This window comes from Misgurnus anguillicaudatus, chromosome 25 (genome assembly GCF_027580225.2).
Source record: "Misgurnus anguillicaudatus chromosome 25, ASM2758022v2, whole genome shotgun sequence".
Classification (NCBI taxonomy): Eukaryota; Metazoa; Chordata; class Actinopteri; order Cypriniformes; family Cobitidae; genus Misgurnus; species Misgurnus anguillicaudatus.
This window is the reverse complement of record NC_073361.2, coordinates 10,759,311-10,777,846: the sequence shown is the minus strand read 5'-3', so window position 1 is coordinate 10,777,846 and position 18,536 is coordinate 10,759,311. Positions and strand designations below refer to the sequence as shown.

At 37.2% G+C, this 18,536-nt stretch overlaps 1 protein-coding gene across 4 annotated transcripts in view; it reads right to left on the bottom strand.

The window, feature by feature from the left end:
- Positions 1-18,536, bottom strand: part of pard3aa (par-3 family cell polarity regulator alpha, a) — a 557,061-nt gene that overhangs the window by 231,921 nt on the left and 306,604 nt on the right. For all 4 annotated transcript variants that reach the window (XM_073864006.1, XM_073864007.1, XM_073864004.1 and 1 more), the window contains exons 12-13: positions 5,656-5,844; positions 5,369-5,539 (exon numbers count right to left, since the gene is read on the bottom strand). In XM_073864006.1, coding sequence (XP_073720107.1) covers positions 5,369-5,539; positions 5,656-5,844 — 360 coding nt within the window. The remainder of the gene's footprint in view (positions 1-5,368; positions 5,540-5,655; positions 5,845-18,536) is intronic.

The window sequence follows — 18,536 nt, the reverse complement described above, 5'->3', positions numbered from 1 at the left end:
AATTGATGTATTGCTGGTAACATACATTATTTTATTAAACTATATATCTAGTTTAAATGAGCGTATAATTAGATGAGTGCCATGTCATACTTTTGACACATTTATAGTCTTCTAACTTCCCTGACCTGGGTGCCTGATGACAGACCTCTCTCTCTCTCTCTCTCTCTCTCTCTCTCTGCAATGTCTGATGACCTGCGCATTCTCGAGGACGTTCTGAAGTTGTGTTTGACTTGACGCGAAGCTGCTAGACTGCGGAGGATAATTCGCATTGTATTAAAAACGCGTCGTGCAAATAAGCGGTAAAACCCGGTCTGCAATTTCGTACTCGAGAGCATGAATCCTACCTTTCATAGGAATGAAACACTCGCTTCGCGTCAGTGGAAAGTGGTCGCTTAAATATGACCAGGGGTTTCTTTCATAAGATTTGAACTGAGGCGGGTCTGCATTAGCGGGCGCCTGTCTCGTCCATATCCATGGTTCTTTTTGCGCGTTCCCACGCCCATCAATCAGCCGTTGCGCGTCTTTATCACCTTGCTTTTAAAAAAAAAAAAAAAAATTACTCAGTAACGGATATGATTTAAAATGTAGCGAAGTACAATACTTTAAACAAAACATACTTAAGTAAAAGTAAAAGTACAGATTTTAAAAACTATTCAAAAAAGTAAAAGTACACAAAAAACTACTCATTTACAGTAACTTGAGTAAATGTAATTCGTTACTTTCCACCTCTGTTAATGTTTGATCACGTTGATGGTACAGGCTTAAAAGAAGTGCTGCTGTTTGCCATCTTTGATCTTTCTGTTTTGATATAGCGCGTCTTGTAACGCTGAACGCTCTCACTAGAGTGTTGCCCACAGCGCCGCCACTAGCCGGGGGGGGGCTGAATCGATTCATAGGATTTGATGAATCGATATTATTGAATTGAGAAACAAATAATTGCAATGCATTGATGAATCGATATTTTTACCCAGCCCTAGTAAATAGTCATCAGATTGTATATTCTATTCTATTACAAGATGTTCATGCAAAATCTGATGTAAACAACAGACTATAAATCTATATTTCACGGATTACACGCATTTGTGGACAGAAATGGTCATTGGATGTATTCTATTAGATGGTTATTCACACATCTGAAACAGACTGGATTTGACTCGCGATTGTTATATCAATACAAAGGTAAGAAGTCCCGTTTATATTTTGCATGTTGTCATCTGGACTTCTGTCACAAAATACTACATTTATGATGCTAGAGCATCTGTATCTCAAAACAGAGACTATACACTGATGCTAAACCCGTAGACCTTTTAAACTATGTATAGTAATGTTAATATTAATAATGTTTGTAGACAGTAGGCTATATAGATATTGCAGCATTAAAAAACTGACATCATCCCACCTACGAATTAGTGCACATCGAGAGGTCAAGGTACACAATAGGTCCTTAGGGTATAACACTGTACCCAAACAGGTACAACATTTTAATGTGTTGTATACCCATAAAGGTACAAAAATATCCCTTTTTGTAACAGTTTTGTACCTTTTTTCTGACAGTGCAGTTCTTCCCCCAAACCAGTGACACGTGTAAACAGCAACTTAGGGCATCGCAGACACATTCATGACATTAAAATGATCCTTCCTTTAAAAATTAATTGCATGCATCCTTTGCGAACAAGGCCAATTTTTGCAATGAACTCTAGATACACAAAAACACACACCAAATAAATTAGACATCTACTTTACATTCACAACACTGAATTTGAATTTCGAACATGCGAGTGCCCTTGAAAAAAACATTTATTTTTGTCGAACTGCTGTTTTTTGTGTTTGCGGACGTGCTGCAAACAGTTTGCCACAAATGCTTACCAGATGTTTGCCATTAAACTATATATTTTTAAGGGCGTACACAAACGTAGCGTGTGTAGCTAGGTCAGTGGACAGTGATGGATCTTATTCATTTTAATGCCGGCCTTTGCATGACAGTAGCAAACTGCCATCATCAGAGAACAAAGCTGGCACCCCCTACAGACACTGCCCCCTTCACCCACCATTTTTTTTTCTGTCCTATACATCTTTTGCTTTCCTTTGTAACCAATGTTCCCTCTCTGAACGCTGAATCAAAACACTGTTTGTCTGTCCTGTATGTCACTTTAAGTCCAAAGCAGAGGCCTGGATTCGGTTTAAAGTTTGATGGGGACAAAAGCAACCATTCCCATCTGATAGATGAGAAGTGCGACCTTCAGTTTATGCGAGTCTGCGGGCGACTAGTAACCTTGGATTTAGGAGAGTGAGTGAGGATGGATGGCATGTTTGTGAGGGGACAGAACACAGCGTGGTGTCCGGTGCACTAAAAGCACTTCTGTGACACAAGTGGTAGCAATCAAATCCACACAACCACTAATAAAACACGATTTCTGCTCAGCAGTGTCCACTGTTGTGTTTGAGTGTGTGTCTACTTCAGTGTTACCTATTGCACCCAATATTAATTAAAGCATTGGGTTTCTATTAAATATAAGGTTAATATCCAAACAACACACATTTTTATTGTTCTATCATTGCAGGCTGTGTAAAAAATATGCATCTTAATGGGCAGTTTGAATTATGAATGAACAACTGAAATGCTTTTAGTGTATCCTCAAAAAGAGAATCTAAGAATTTACTTTCTATATTTATAAGAGTGTTACATAACGGGCCGTTGAATTATTCAAAAAATAATGCACACCCAAGGTGGTAATGCGGCACGACACAAAGCGGACATCAGCATGACTCCATTTAATTTGTCATCTAAATTTAGCTTTGACCAGTAACAGGTGCAATGAGGAAAGGCAGCAATGAGATTAAAATATCCGAGCTAAACCATCCACAATAATTTCACACTCTTACTGTATATCAACAGTAGTCTAATTTATGTAAATTTTCATTTCTCCAAAGAAATTTTAGGAGAAACACCGAATACGAAGTTGAACATAAACCCTATTAACTCCCTTGAGCTATGAAAGATCATCCTCTGAGCATCGAAATATTCCTCAGGGAAACGTGTACAAACTGCAGTCATCTCATTTGCATAAGCAGTCATGATTCGACATTTCATCTCCTAACGCAGCAGCTTCAAAGCGCCCTTCGTATATTCTTTAGAGAGATAAGTGTTAGATTACACTTTTAGATGTTATGACTCTGTGGGGGCAAAAATAAGAAACATAAACACATCCTAGCGATCGCATTGGGCGAAGAGAGGAGGGGCAGAAGAGACGGCATTTGAAGTTGATATTTGATATTTCATAGAGCTTCATCTCTTATCTGTATAAATCAGCATGAGCATTTCAGTGGTCAAATTGCTTTCGATCGCAATCCGCCCCTCACACCCCCTGTGTCACTTTCTCTCTCCCTCTCTCCGTCTCCTGTGGCTGTCTGATAAGAACTACTCACTTTAATTCACTTTTTCTGCAGTCAAACTTTCCATTCAGCACACGGTACACAACTCTGTCTGTCAGTCACACTCGCTGCCGTTCTTTTCATCTTTATGCAGAAAAAGTGCACGGCAAAAAATTCACTTATCAGTATATTTCCCTATTTTGTTTTGTTTTTTAGTACAAAATATTCAAAAAAAATGTATACAAAAAATATGAATTTTGTTAAAAACATTAAATTTATTTGAGATAATATATCTTGTATATATCTTGTACACCCATGTTGATTAGAGTATTAAAAAATAAACTAGGGTAAATATAGAACAGGTAAATATGTTCAATTAAGTTGCGATTAAACACAAGTTAACTCATGACGATTAATCTAGATTAAATATTTTAATTGGGGGATAGTTTCACGTGCACGTGCAAAAGTTTCACGTACGCACGCAAAACTAAACTTTATTGAATTTTTTCTCCATGTCCCCTTAGGGGCTCCTTAGATAAATGTATATGCTTTTTATACAAATATATATATTATAATTTTGTATATATATATATATATATATATATATATATATATATATATATATATATATATATATATATATATATTCATTTTCTATATATATATATTATATTATATAATATATATAAATTTTCTTAAAAACATTTAATTTATTTTAGATAATATATCTTGTAAACACATGTTGATTAGAGTATTAAAAACTGTAAAAATAATAATAATAAATTAGGGTAAATATAGAACAGGTAAATATGTGCAATTAAGTTGCAATTAATCACGAGTTAACTCATGACGATTAATCTAGATTAAATATTTTAATTGGGAGATAGTTTCACATGTGCATGCAAAAGTTTCACGTGCATAAGCGTGTGCAAAAAACATTTAATTTATTTTAGATAATATATCTTGTATATATCTTGTACACCCATGTTGATTAGAGTATTAAAAAAATAAACTAGGGTAAATATAGAACAGGTAAATATGTGCAATTAAGTTGCAATTAATCACAAGTTAACTCATGACGATTAATCTAGATTAAATATTTTAATTGGGAGATAGTTTCAAGTGTGCATGCAAAAGCTTCACGTGCGCATGCAAAAGTGTCACGTGCGCACGCAAAACTAAAAATAATAATAATAATTTTCTTAAAAACATTTAATTTATTTTAGATAATATATCTAAATATAGAATAGGTAAATATGTGCAATTAAGTTGCAATTCATCACGAGTTAACTCATGACGATTAATCTAGATGAAATATTTTAATTGATTTAGAGGCCTAATTTTTATATTTTATGATTGATTTTGTTTTGTTGAAAATAAATTAAAAGCAAAGCTGTTTATGCCTTAAACAAAAAAAAAAACATAAGAAGAATTGCAAATAAAAAGTCCTAATTTTTTTACTCTTTTTATTGTTACATCATCATGTTGTATTTGTACTTAAAAACTAGACAGAAACAAACTAAAAATTAAATATATATATATTTGGCAGTGCATAAAAAGAACCCAAACCTGAATTGCACCACATTTGTATTTTTTGTGCTTTTTAAAATTATGCTTTTTTTATTGCTGCTTATCTTAAAAAACATATTTTTTTTCAGCAAGCAATTGTTATTTTTTGCATCTGTTGCGATGTACATTTCCAGAATGATGCAATGTTCCATGTGTGTTACTTTAAGTAATTCAATTAAATAAACAAATACATAGACACAATGCCACTTATAATAAAAAAGTATGGTGGTCCTCTCATCGATGTTGCTAACCTACCAATGTTTGGACCCAAATACTAAAATATGAATAAAATATGAATGAAACTGAACTATACATACCACAAAATCAAACCTAGTCAGCCTAGTTATGTACTTTATTAGACTGTTTCGTACAAAGGGTATTCAGTGCAAGTAAACATTTCATTAATGCATGTATTATGTCAACCTACCTCTCCTCTCCCTGGGACCCGCCGGGCTACTATTAGCTGAATCATGCCTCTTTTGTTGCTCTCTATGGACATGGACTTGCGAAGGGTCTCCATTGCTTCCTGGTTAGTTTTATCCAGTAGACCCTCTCCGTTGACGGCTATGAGCTGGTCATTTACCCTCAGTCGGCCATCCTGTAAATATAAATACAAAACCATATAGATATCTCTGAGCTACAATTAAAATATATGAAATGAATAGGAATGTGTGAGTAATGAGTCTTGTAGCCAATCAGAGAACTGCTGCTTACCTTGCATGCCGCTCCTCCAGTGATGATAGACTTGACAAAAATACCCAGATCGGCGTGGCTCTCTTTAGATCGGTTGCCTTTGACGCTGACCCCTAATCCTGCCGAGCCTGAATCGTTGAGTGGGATGTCAAAGGTCATAAACTCTCTTGTACCATCCGGGGTAAGAATTAATTCATCCTGTTCTTCTTTCTATAGTAAAAACGAAATGATATTGAGAAGTTAAGTACCGAGCCCCTAAGGTGACATTAGAGTAAAAAAATCTAAAGTTTTGTTCCATGTGCGCACGTGAAACTATCGCGTGCGCACGTGAAACTATCGCGTCCGCACGTGAAACTATCGCGTGCTCACGTGAAACTATCGCGTGCTCACGTGAAACTATCGCGTGCTCACGTGAAACTATCGCGTGCTCACGTGAAACTATCGCGTGCTCACGTGAAACTATCGCGTGCTCACGTGAAACTATCGCGTGCTCACGTGAAACTATCGCGTGCTCACGTGAAACTATCGCGTGCTCACGTGAAACTATCGCGTGCTCACGTGAAACTTTCGCGTGCGCACGTGAAACGTTCGCGTGCTCACGTGAAACTATCGCATGTTCACGTGAAACTTTCATGTGCTCACGCGAAACCTTCATGTGCTCATGCGAAACCTTCATGTACAGAATTTTTTTCTAAAAAGTTTTGTTTCGCAATAAATTAAATAAAGTTTAGTTTCGCATGCGCACGTGAAACTATCATGTGTGCACGTGAAACTTTTTTTGTTGCGAAACAAAACTTTTTAGAAAAAAATTCTGTACATGAAGGTTTCGCATGAGCACATGAAGGTTTCGCGTGAGCACATGAAAGTTTCACGTGAACATGCGATAGTTTCACGTGAGCACGCGAAAGTTTCACGTGAGCCCGCGATAGTTTCACATGCGCATGCGAAAGTTTCACGTGCATGCGCGATAGTTTCACGTGCGCATGCGAAAGTTTCACATGCACGTGCAATAGTGTCACGTGCGCATGTGAAACTAAACTTTATTTACTTTATTAAATTTTCATGTGCGAAAATTCATACGCTCCACCGCTGTGACTATATTAGTGTTATAAGTAAATTCTGTAATAAATGCTAAATATAGCTTGAACTTAGATAGATATGACCTGGTTTTCAGCAAGGGAAGTCATTAAATGGGTGATTCATTCAAAATCTATTATCTATCTTTATTCAAAATGAGTTAAAAGTAAAATAAAAAAGGTTCAGCGCACATACAGTGGCTGAAGAATGCCAGGTGCTTGGCTTTAGCCCAGCTGCAGAAAGCAAAGAGGCTCGAGATGAGTTATAGAGATTCAGTCAAGCGTTCAGGTGAAGCCCATATCTCCCCTTCCTTTCATAATGCACCTCACACACACTGCATATACAACCTGACCCAAAGCCGTTGCCATGGCAACCCAGGTGGCTCTCAGCACACAACAGCAACTCTTAGGTTAAGACCCAACAACCAGGTGAGGAAACACACGCACCACCTTCATGCAAATGCTACACTATTCAATTTTCATCCAGTCAAGTATGCAAAAACAATAACAGTCTATTTTAAATGGACACAATGAAGTGGCACCCTCGCCTGCTCTCTTACACCCAGGAAAAAGCCCCTTGAGCGGGCGCCGAGATCCATTATGGATGTAAACGTGGATGTTGAATGAAGAGGCATCTTTGTGAGTTTTACCAGAGCTCTCAGTTTTGACAGATGTGTAGTGTTTGCCATCTGCTCTGTGCAGTGTTGTAGTCGAGTCACCAACTGTCGAGTCCGAGTCGAGTCTCGAGTCCCAGTGTTCGAGTCCGAGTCCAAGTCCGAGTCACCAAAGAAGAGTCCGAGTCGAGTCCAAGTCGAGTCACCATTACCAGAGTTCGAGTCCGAGTCGAGTCTCAAGTCCCCAGTGTTCGAGTCTGAGTCGAGTCTCAAGTCCTGTATTCGAGTCTGAGAGTGCCTACATGTCTCCACTTTGGGACCTTCAAAAAACTGATAAAATGTATTAAAAAGGTTCTACATTAAACAAAAATGACACCACTGTCACGATTCCAAAGGGAGTTTATTTACTGATTTGACATACACTTTGGAACACACTTTGTAACTTTACGAAGCCATCAAAAGCATGTGTGTACTTCCATTGTTGTAAACTTGTGATTGAGAACTAGCGTAGAAAATTTACAAATTTAATTTGTAATCATGCTGCATTTTGTTTTTTGAGGAAATAAGAACAAACAACTGAATTGGCATTGAAGTCTATTAAGAAAACATCCTGAAATGATTTTCTTAAAAAAACAATTTATTTTCCATAGTAGGAGTCATTTTTTGGACCCAACATCAAATAGGAAAATTCAACTGCAGTAGCCACCGTTCAACCTGAAGAGGGCAGCACTCAGACGTTTTTACACCATATATTGTAGTATTGAAACACTTTATATCCAAACGTACATCAAAATCAATGAACAGCACTAATAAACCATCATTCTTACAGATCAGTAACTAAATAAACTTGGATTAGGGTTTAGTTACTCTTTTTAAGTTATCAACAGACAAAAAATGCTGTAATCTGAACCAGACATACATTAATACTAGCTTATTCTGTTTGTTATATATGCATTAGTCGGTAATATTTTTTTAAAAAGCTAACGTTAGGCAATGGAAAGCATTTTACTTACTTTTCTGGGTGCATCCGTGTCAGGTGTCTGTTAAAGTTTGAGGTTGTCCCAGTCTTTTACCTACACACACAACATTTAGCGCTGCTATTTCCAGCATTAGAAGCAAAATTCGCGTAGGCGAACTTCACGATCCGGGGCACGTCTTTCTGCATTTTACAAATGTGAACATTTAGCCCGCGAATCATGCATCATGCATTGCACGAGCGTAAAAGTGAGTGACGTCAGTGAGTGTGTTGTCAAGCAAAGAGAGCGAGAGGTAGCAGTGTCTGTGAAGGGAGATCGCGACCGGTCTTGGGCACGAAACAGGAAAAGTGTAACACCTTATATAATTTTTTATAACATATTTAGTCAAAAACAAAGTGATGAATGCTCAAGTCCGATTGTATATATCCTCGAGTCCGAGTCCAAGTACGAGTCATCAATCCGCGAGTCCAAGTCGAGTCACAAGTCCAGAGAATGGATTCTCGAGTCGGACTCGAGTCCAAAGAATAGTGACTCGAGTCGGACTCGAGTCAGAGTCCAGGACTCGAGTACTCCATCACTGGCTCTGTGACAACTGAGAAATATGAGTTCCCGAATATTCCTAGCACTTTGAACGGTTTCCAAAACACAGAGCCTCATCATTTACGCCCCTTGGATTTATTATTATTTTTTAAAAATAGCTGAGTTATTTAGATGAGATGTACAGGATAGCAATATGTATTCTGAGAGACGTATCTGGCCGAGCCCTTAGGAGCCATTCGCATTTTTCGGAGGCTTGACAGGAACTTGTAGTGATAAATCAAAAATTAGAGAGTACGTAGCACTTTACAGATTGTGTCAATCAATCAGATCCATCAACCGAGACTTTTAAGACAAAGTTTAGGTAATAAAATTCTGCTACTTCATGATTCTTGACACAACCCAAATACCAAAACCGCAGATGTAATTTGCCAGACAATTTCATTACCAGTATAGATTTTTACATTTTCTGAAATAAATGTGATTGATCGTTGTGCAAAAAGAAGTAAAGGTACAAAATCTGACACTGAGCATTTCAGAAACACGTGCTGTAAACTCTGTTGGGTTATTTTTAACCAAATGCTAGGCCTCTTGAAAGTCTCTATGATGTGCTGCTACAAGTGTTAAATAACTGACTCATTCAGCCAAGAAGGGTCTTGATCATTGGAACGTATGCACCTGACACACTCATGACCGAGATTTCTGCAGACAACAGTTTTAAAGTCTATAACATGCAGCACTTTAAAGTCATTTACCATGTAACGGTTTGCTTGAAGGTCTTAAATTATGTTATAAACAAGCGGCTCATTTTCACAAGAATTTAAGACATGGAATTTCATTCACTATCTGACAGAGGAAAGTTCTTCGCTTTATAAAACGGCATTCCAGCTCAACCTGGCCTATTGTTTTTGGGAGTAATTAATTCATTCATAAGCAGACTGGATGGCGTGCATTCATTGCAGGCTTTGTTTTGAGAGTGAGCTTGAATTATACTGTCACTGCACAGACAATGAAGAGAAGAGCCCATGGGAGATAACACGGTGTCTGAATGCAGTACAGCCCAATACCACACGTCTACTGTTCTCTCTCACTCCACAGGGATATAGAGACAGATTAAAGAGAGAAAAATAAACCAAAAAGAGCAAGTTAACTACCAAAATTAAGTACGCCAAATAGAAAAAAGAATGAACTAACAAATGAACAAAAGACTACGCTAATAACTCACAAAACCACAAATAAACAAACAAGAACAAAAGAACCAAAATTAAATAAATAAAAAAGAACAATAAACTAATGCATGATGAACCAGAAAGACAAATGTGCTAGCAAGAAAAGAAGGAAGGATGGAAAGAAGGAAGGAAGAATAAAGAAACAAAAAATAGGAAGGAGAAGAAAATCAAGGAAGAAATAAAGACACAAAGAAAATAAGGAACAAGGAAAGGATGGAGGAAAGTAACAAAGTAAGAATGGGAAGGATAGAAGGAATGAAGAAAGAATGAAGAAGGAGGAAGGAAAGAAGGAAGAAACAAAGAAAGGAGGGAGGAAAAAACAAAGAAAGGATGGAGGAAATGGGAAGGATCGAAGGAAGGAAAGATGGAAGGAAGGAAAGAAGGAAGAAGGCAATGAATGAAGAAAAAAGAAAGAAAGAAAAGAGGGATCAAAAACAAAGAAAGGTGGGAGGGAAAAACAAAAAAAAGGATGGAATGGGAAGGAAAGATGGAAGATAGGAAAGAAGGAAGAAGGGAATCAATGAAGAAAAAAGAAAGAAAGAAAAGATGGATGAAAAACAAAGAAAGAAATGGGAAGGATCGAAGGAAGGAAAGAAGGAAGAAGGGAATCAATGAAGAAAAAAGAAAGAAAGAAAAGAGGGATGAAAAACAAAGAAAGGTGGGAGGAAAAAACAAGGAAAGGATTGAGGAAATGGGAAGGATCGAAGGAAGGAAAGAAAAAAGAAAGAAAGAAAGAAAAAAAGAAAGAAAGAGAGAAAAAAGAAAAGAGGGATGAAAAACAAAGCAAGGTGGAATATAAAAACAAAGAAAGGATGAAGGAAATGGGAAGGATTGAAGGAAGGAAGGAATGAAGAAAGAAAGAAAGAAAGAAAGAAAGAAACAAACAAACAAACAAACAAACAAAGAAACAAAGAAAAGAGGGAGGAAATAAACAAAAGAGAATATGAAAGATGGAAGAAATGAAGAAAGAAAGATCACGGAAGAAAGGAAGGAAGAAACAAAGAAAGGAGGGTGGAAAAAACAAAAAAAGGATGGAAGAAATGGGAAGGATAGAAGGAAGGAATGAAGAAAGAAAGAAAAAAGAAAGAAAAGAGGGATGAAAAACAAATAAAGCCGGGAGGAAAAAACAAAGAAAGGATGGATGAAATGGGAAGGAGCGAAGTAAGTAAGGAAGAATAAATAAACAAAATAGGAAGGAGAAGAAAATCAAAGAAGGAAGAAAGAAAGACACAAAGAAAAGAAGGAACAAAGAAAGCATGGAGGAAAGTAACAAAATAGAATAGGAAAGATGGAAGGAATAAAGAAAGAAAGATGAAGGAATAAAGGAAGGAAGAAACAAATAAAGGAGGGAGGAAAAAACAAGGAAAGATGAAAGAAATGGAAAGGATGGAAGAAAGAAAGAAAGAAAGAAAGAAAGAAAGAAAGAAAGAAAGAAAGAAAGAAAAGAGGGATGAAAAACAAAGAAATGTGGGAGGAAAAACAAAGAAAGGATGGGGGAAATGGGAAGAATCAAAGGAAGGAAGGAAAGAAAGAAAGAAAGAAAGAAAGAAAGAAAGAAAGAAAGAAAGAAAGAAACTAAGAAAAGAGGGAGGAAAAACTAAGAAAGGTAGGAAAAAACAAAGAAAAGATGGAGGAAATAAACAAGTAAAGGAAGGAAGAAAGTAACATAGAAAGAATGGGAAGGATTGAAGGAAGGATGGAAAGAAGGAAGAAACTAAGAAAGAATAGGAAGAAGGAAGAAGAAACAGAAAAGAGGGAGGAAAAAACAAAGAAAGTATGGAGGAAAGAATGAAGTCAAGGAAGGAAAAAACAAACAAAGAAAGAATGGGAAAGATGGAAGGAAAGAAGAAACAAAGAAGAAATAGGAAGAAGGAAGACAAACAGAAAAGAGGAAGGAAAAAACAAAGAAAGGATGAAGAGGAAAGAAACAAAGAAGGGAGGAAAAACAAAGAAAGAATGAAGGAAAGAATAGGAAGGAAGGAAGGAAGGAAGGAAAGCAAGAAAGCAGGCAGGAAGAATAAAGAAACAAAAAGGAAGAGGAAAAACAAGGAAATGGTGGAGGAAAGAAACAAAGAAATGAAGAAACAAAAGGAAGGAGAAAAAACAAAAAAGGAAAAAAAGAAAGAATATGAAGAATGAAGAAAAAATAGAAAAGACGAAGGAAAAAACAAAGAAAGGCTGGAGAAAAGAAACAAAGAAAGGAAGGAAGAAACAAAGAAAGAATATGAAGGATGACAAAATAGGAAGGAGCAAGAAAGGACGGAAGGAAAGAAAGAAAAAATACAAATGCATTTGAAAATGTAAATTTTGCTCTTCTGGCTTGAAACAATTAGCATTGTTGAAACTTTCTTGGTCAAATGTGAAAGAAAGACATAAAGGTCAGTGGAAATGAATTTAAGAGGCTAAAAGAAATCACTCATGGATGTAATTGCAAAGAAGGCCTCTGCATGATAAGTACAGTAACAGGAATTCTCTCGCCTCCGTTCCTGTGGCCCAGCACCTTCTGATAAAGTCTGCATATTAAACACCTCCAACTAATACACATTCAACTCTTTCAGCTACAATTAGACCTGAAGAGCTGAGAAAGAAGATGAGATTAGATGAGACGCTTAAAGAGGAAAGCGTGGAGAGAGAGAGAATGTCACACCACCTAAAGCAGAGGTGACACAAACCTCATGCATACGAGTACATACTTCTATCACATTCCCAGTACAAATGAAGAAACTGAGGGAAAATGTGTTAAAAAAACAACAACTTGAGTTTGTACTTTACTTCCTGTTATACTCTACTGTGCTTTCAAATACAGATAAAAAGGAAAAACACAACTATGCTACCTAGATGTGATGCATTTTTTCTTACCACCCCAATTTCACTCAACAAATATACAACTTTATTATCATATGTCATCAAGACCAGAGTAAGCAGAAAAATGAGTAAATCTTATTACATGCTTTGCACTTTCCAAAGACTTTATTATATACATGTAAATGCACGCATGCTACAAGACCAACATTGTGGTTGCGATCTAACTGTGCTTGACTACGCCACATGTTATCCAGAAGCTCTTCCTGTTCCTAAAATATTGCTCTGAACTAGCTTGTTTATCAGCCCTGTACAGCAGTATAACATAGCCCGCTTCGTCTGAACAGCCAGGCTAATTGCTGTCACAGCTGAAGAATAAAAGTGCTAAACAAAAACAGGTGGCAGCTCCAAAGTGTTTCGCGACAATAACAACACTAGCAGAATGCTATTGTCTTCCACTGCACTTCCCAACATTAGGTTTAAATATGGGACATCTTGGCTCTGCGCGCAGACTGGCACATTTCAAACTTGGCCAATGATAGCGCTTGTGAAAAGTTTGACTGCTCATCTGCAAATTCTGAGATGAAAACGGAAATGTGATGGGGGAAAGAGTGTTTTAATGAGGGGGGAAACACAAGGCGACAATTTCAGAGAACAAGCAATTGAACTTAAGCGTGCCAGTCTGGCTAATGTAGACGGGTGAGGTAATTTTCAGAGTGGGGATGCCAGGTTTAGTGCTTTGAAAAGAGAGAGTGCATCACTTGACATATGAGTATCCAAAAAACACATGAGCTCTGGATGAAGAAGAGACTGAGGAGCGCAGTAATGGATGTAACCATCACCGTTTTGGAGCTTTTTTGAAAGTTTTTGCAAACAACTTAACATGTGAATCAGTGCTGAATCTGCTCTTTCACTATTTTTGGTTATCTACAATCACATATAAAGGGGACATTCCATGGAAATCCGACTTTTTGCATGTTGAAGTGCTATAATCGGGTCCCCAGTGCTTCTATCAACCCAGAAAACATTAAAAATAGCAACCCTGTAACTTTGTTTTGGTAAGGCTCTCTCTGCAAGTATGTGAATATGTCATTCGAATTTCGCTCCCCCCATGACGTATTAAGGGGCTCTTATAACAATCTTTTTGGTTTCCTAGGTAATCTATGTGTTGTTTATTTTGCTTGTTATATAAATAAACTACTTTAAAATGACTTTGTTGTTATTTATTTTTAGCGGAGTTTACCGGAAGTTACATACCATTCCTGGTCCTTTTTCACGAAAGCCGCTTGTTTATGTTGTTACTGCTAAAACCGTCTGTACAGTAGGGTGATTCTCACGAAACCATTGAAACACCACGGCACTAATGATTTTAGCTTTAAATTGTGTAATATAGTAACATTAAAAAGCATCAGAATTAACACAATACTGTGTTCTACCTACAATGTGGGATTTCAACATAAGAATTTATAATTGGAAATTTTATCTCATTTTCTGCTGAAATTCTCATTACCGCAATGTGTCCGGCTGTGTTTGAACATGCGTTATGTTGTAATTTAATCAAATTAACACAAAAATATTCAGAAAAAAAATAAATGGATGTTTTGCTAGACTACTTTAGATGACAGAAAAAATATTTACTGAATATTCATATATAATAATAATGAAGAAAAATTTGGAAAATGATGTGTCCATGCCTGATGTTCTCATCCTCCGCAACACTTTTTGAGAACAGTTTAAGCACACATACAGAATTTTAATAAAGTTTGATTTTGAGTGACCAAGCACATGGACCAGTTACTTCAAGATGGCTACCAGGTAAGATCATTTTTTTACAGTTAATTTGAAATATTGTCTTGTCAGAATGCTTACACGACATTTTGATTATCATTACCGCAACAGATGCTTATTAAATGTTAATTTAATTAATAGAAGCATAATACTTTGATTTTAAATGCATGTGCAGAATCTCCAAATTATGTTCTTTCAGGTTTGTCATGTCATTTTGAAAATATGTCAGTGTTGATGTTTTCTGACTGTTGCGGTAATGAGATTTTTTAGGACTAATTTTTTAAATTATGTTACAAAAAGTGTTAAATGATAAGTAAAAGTTTTTTAATTAATGTTCCCATTTACTCCAGACTTTGTTTTTCAATGTCTGGGGGGAAAAAAGTAAATTTAAGCAATTTTTACATTTTCATGCTTGACATTTTTAAAACCAAGTTTTCGTGAGAATCACCCAGTAGGCGAAAAGTAAAAGTTAAATCTACATTCAGCATGCGCCAATACTTAATAACCATAACAACAATGATGGCTTATAGGACTGCTACTCAAGATACTGAATTTATCAATGTTTCGCCAACAAAAGTTTGCTCAGTTTTACCACTTTATAGTCTAGAGCAGGGGTGGGCATTCATGGTCCTGGAGGGCAACTGTCCTGCAAAGTTTAGCTCCCACCCTAATCAAAAACACCTGTATGTCATTTCTAAGTCATACTGAAGCCTTTGATTGGGATTGTCAGGTGTGTTTGATTAGGGTTGGAGCTAAACTTTGCAGGACAGTGGCCCTCCAGGACCAGGAATGCCCACCCCTGCTCTAGAGTCACTTAATAAATTAACCTAGCATGTTTGACTCAGGGTTCCCACACCTTAGTTAACTTCAAATTCAAGGACCTTTCAAGGACTTTTCAGGTCCAATACCCTCAAAATCAAGGACTAAATGTGGGGACACATTTCAAGTAAGAGCAAGGTTACATCGTGTTACCTTTTAAGATACATTGTTACAGTTCCCTTTCGAGGGAACTCGCGCTGCGTCACTGAGGTAACACTTTGGGGACGCTTCCAGGGGTAAGTGCGTCTGAATGTGTATATAAAATTCAACCAATAGTGAGGCTTAACGACAAAGACAGGGTGACGCGGGAGTCAGGACGTATATCGCTATCTGAAATATTGCCAAAGACGGTGTTACAGGAACGCAGGAAGTATGGCAAGCGAGACGCAGTGTCTCGTTCCCTTCTCAGGGAACAAGTTACATACGTAACCCGAGATGTTTTCGTCTGTCAAACACAACTATGCAAAAAAGCATTTTGGTATGAATCAACATTCGCATACAGAAGATATAAGCATTTAAAGTTTAGCACGTGTGCTTAAAAAGTCTAGAATTTTTATGATATCATCCTACACTACACAGGAAATAATATGGATTTTTTTCCAGAAAACTTCTTGCATAAAATAGATTCAAGCACTTTCAATGACCTGTATTTATATATGTACATTTTCAAAAACTTTCCAGGGCCTTGAATTTTTCCCCCAGATTCACAAACTTTCAAGGATTTCAAGGACCCGTGGGGACCCTGAATAAACCTACCTCATTGTTCGCCCAAACAAAGCTTGATGCTTTCACTGTCGATTGTTCATATTTAACACTCTGTAGTGTTTCTTTATAAAGGAACGTCGCCAACTACTGGCCTAGAATGCATATTGCAGATTTTGAATCATTTCCACAGATCCCTGTAAACGTGAATTGTTTTGTTAGTGATGTCTCTAAGTAACACATACAACTTGGAACATCTTTCACTTTCAAATTCAGATACTATACAAATCCTGTTCGAAACTTCAGTAGTTGCTCTTACTGAATAAAAACAGTAGCACATTTTCCAGACAGGTGTGAGGGAGTCAAGGTCCCAGTGAACGTGATAATTCATTCGCTGCAAAAAAAGCAAGACTGCCAAGTTACAAATAGATCCTGATAGCGATCTTGGCTCAGAAACAACTCTGTTCCCATGGTACGGGGCCCATTTTGCTGTCACGACATCTCAGATGAAACACTCTGCCTAACAGCTGCCAGGAAGGACAACGGTACGACTGGAGGTCTGATTTTTACACCTTGTAAGCAGAAGTTGTGCAGTATTACCTCATTGCGAATTTAAGACGAAGGAATAACTCAGACTGACAGATAATTATATTAAAGTCACTTTTACAGACAAAACACTTACCCGGATAAAAGAGTGTAGGCCTTCATGAATGTGGCCACCTGACATGAACTGAAAAGTTTGCTTGTTATTAATTTTTCTAGGAGGGTTTGGAGCGGTGGAATATGGACAGACTGTGGTCAGAGTTATGACAGATGAAACACGTAGGCTATAATTTGTGCGAAACCGCAGACACACCCATTAAATAAGAAAGGGGCCAATTATCTTAATCAACCGAGGTGCCCTCCTGCTTCTTTCGCTTGCCGTTGCTATGGAAACAGTCAAATGGGTTGCTATACTACATATCTGGACATCATATGGCATGTATACTGTAAGTAGAACATGCAAAACTCAAGTAAAAATGTAATTTGTGAATCTAGGGATAGCTTTGTCTCAATTGCAACCTTCTCCAAAATCCCCAACAAAACTTTCCGAAAACCCAAAGTTAACAACAAATCTCTAGTGTTCACTTAACAAGCTGATTTCATTTCTGCCCCAATGAGTTCAACTTAAGTTCTCACATCCAGATTCAAAACAAATATGGCAAAAAATGTCAAGACCTGACCTTTTTGTTGGCAACGAAAAGACAAGTGTGTGTGCACTGTGTACAAAGTCATTCTTAAAGATATTATCTGCTGTAAATAATTGTGACCATTTAAGAACTGCACCATTTGAGAAGATCCAGAGCAATGGTGTGGAAAACAAAAGTGGGATTGTTTTGTCAATTCCTAACAATTTAACATTCACGAAATCGTTCCAAACCATCTGGGCTTTAAAAATAGACACGAGACACTGGAACGAACAAGCACAAGGGCAACAATAAGTTTTGCATATTTTTAAAACAACTTACAAAACGTGCAGCACATTTTGATGATGACTGGGCGTCACTTTGCTAGCTAGATATCAAGCCAACTCCTCAGTGGTTATTAAAATAGAGCCTGTCACATATTTGTCTGGATCTGCCCTCAATAGACACCATAAATCCAACTGTCAGTAGACATCAGCGTTCATATTAATTGCGCAATTAAGATTCTCTTAGCTTGGCAGATTCAGTCTCTAATGGATCCATGAAAGTCTGAACTGGTCATGAAGAGGAATTTAATGTAGTGTTTAATTACTGTTCAGCGCTGAACTGAAACGTCATTCCCGTACACCCTGTCATCTCCTCCGTGCTGCGGGGTTTTGGATCGAACGCTGCTGCCAAAAACATTGATGAGTTGCAGTTATTGTATGTTTAAACAAGACAATAGTTGGGAACATCAACTAACTTGGAAGGACCTACAATTGACTGCAGATGGGCGCATTAGTGGAAAACAATGGTGCAAAGCTGATTGTCATTCAACTTAAGCCAGGACATTCAGGAGTATAATGTCTCAATGGTACAAAACAAGTTTTGTACACCGCCCAACTTCAAATAAATCACAAATGCACATTTCACATTGATTTTGTAATTTCTTTCTCATTCATGCCATTCCAGCATATGTGGCTATATTTATGGCACAAACAAGTTAATCCATACACAGGTTGGGAGAGGGGCAAATAGGTATCTCCAATTCACCTAACTTGCTTGTTTTTGGCCTGTGGGAAGAAACTGGAGTACTCAGAGTAAACCGACGCTGAGACAGGGAGAACATGCCAACTTTACACAGAAAGATCACCTGACCTAGCCGGGTCCCGAATCGGGGAACTTTTTGCTGTAA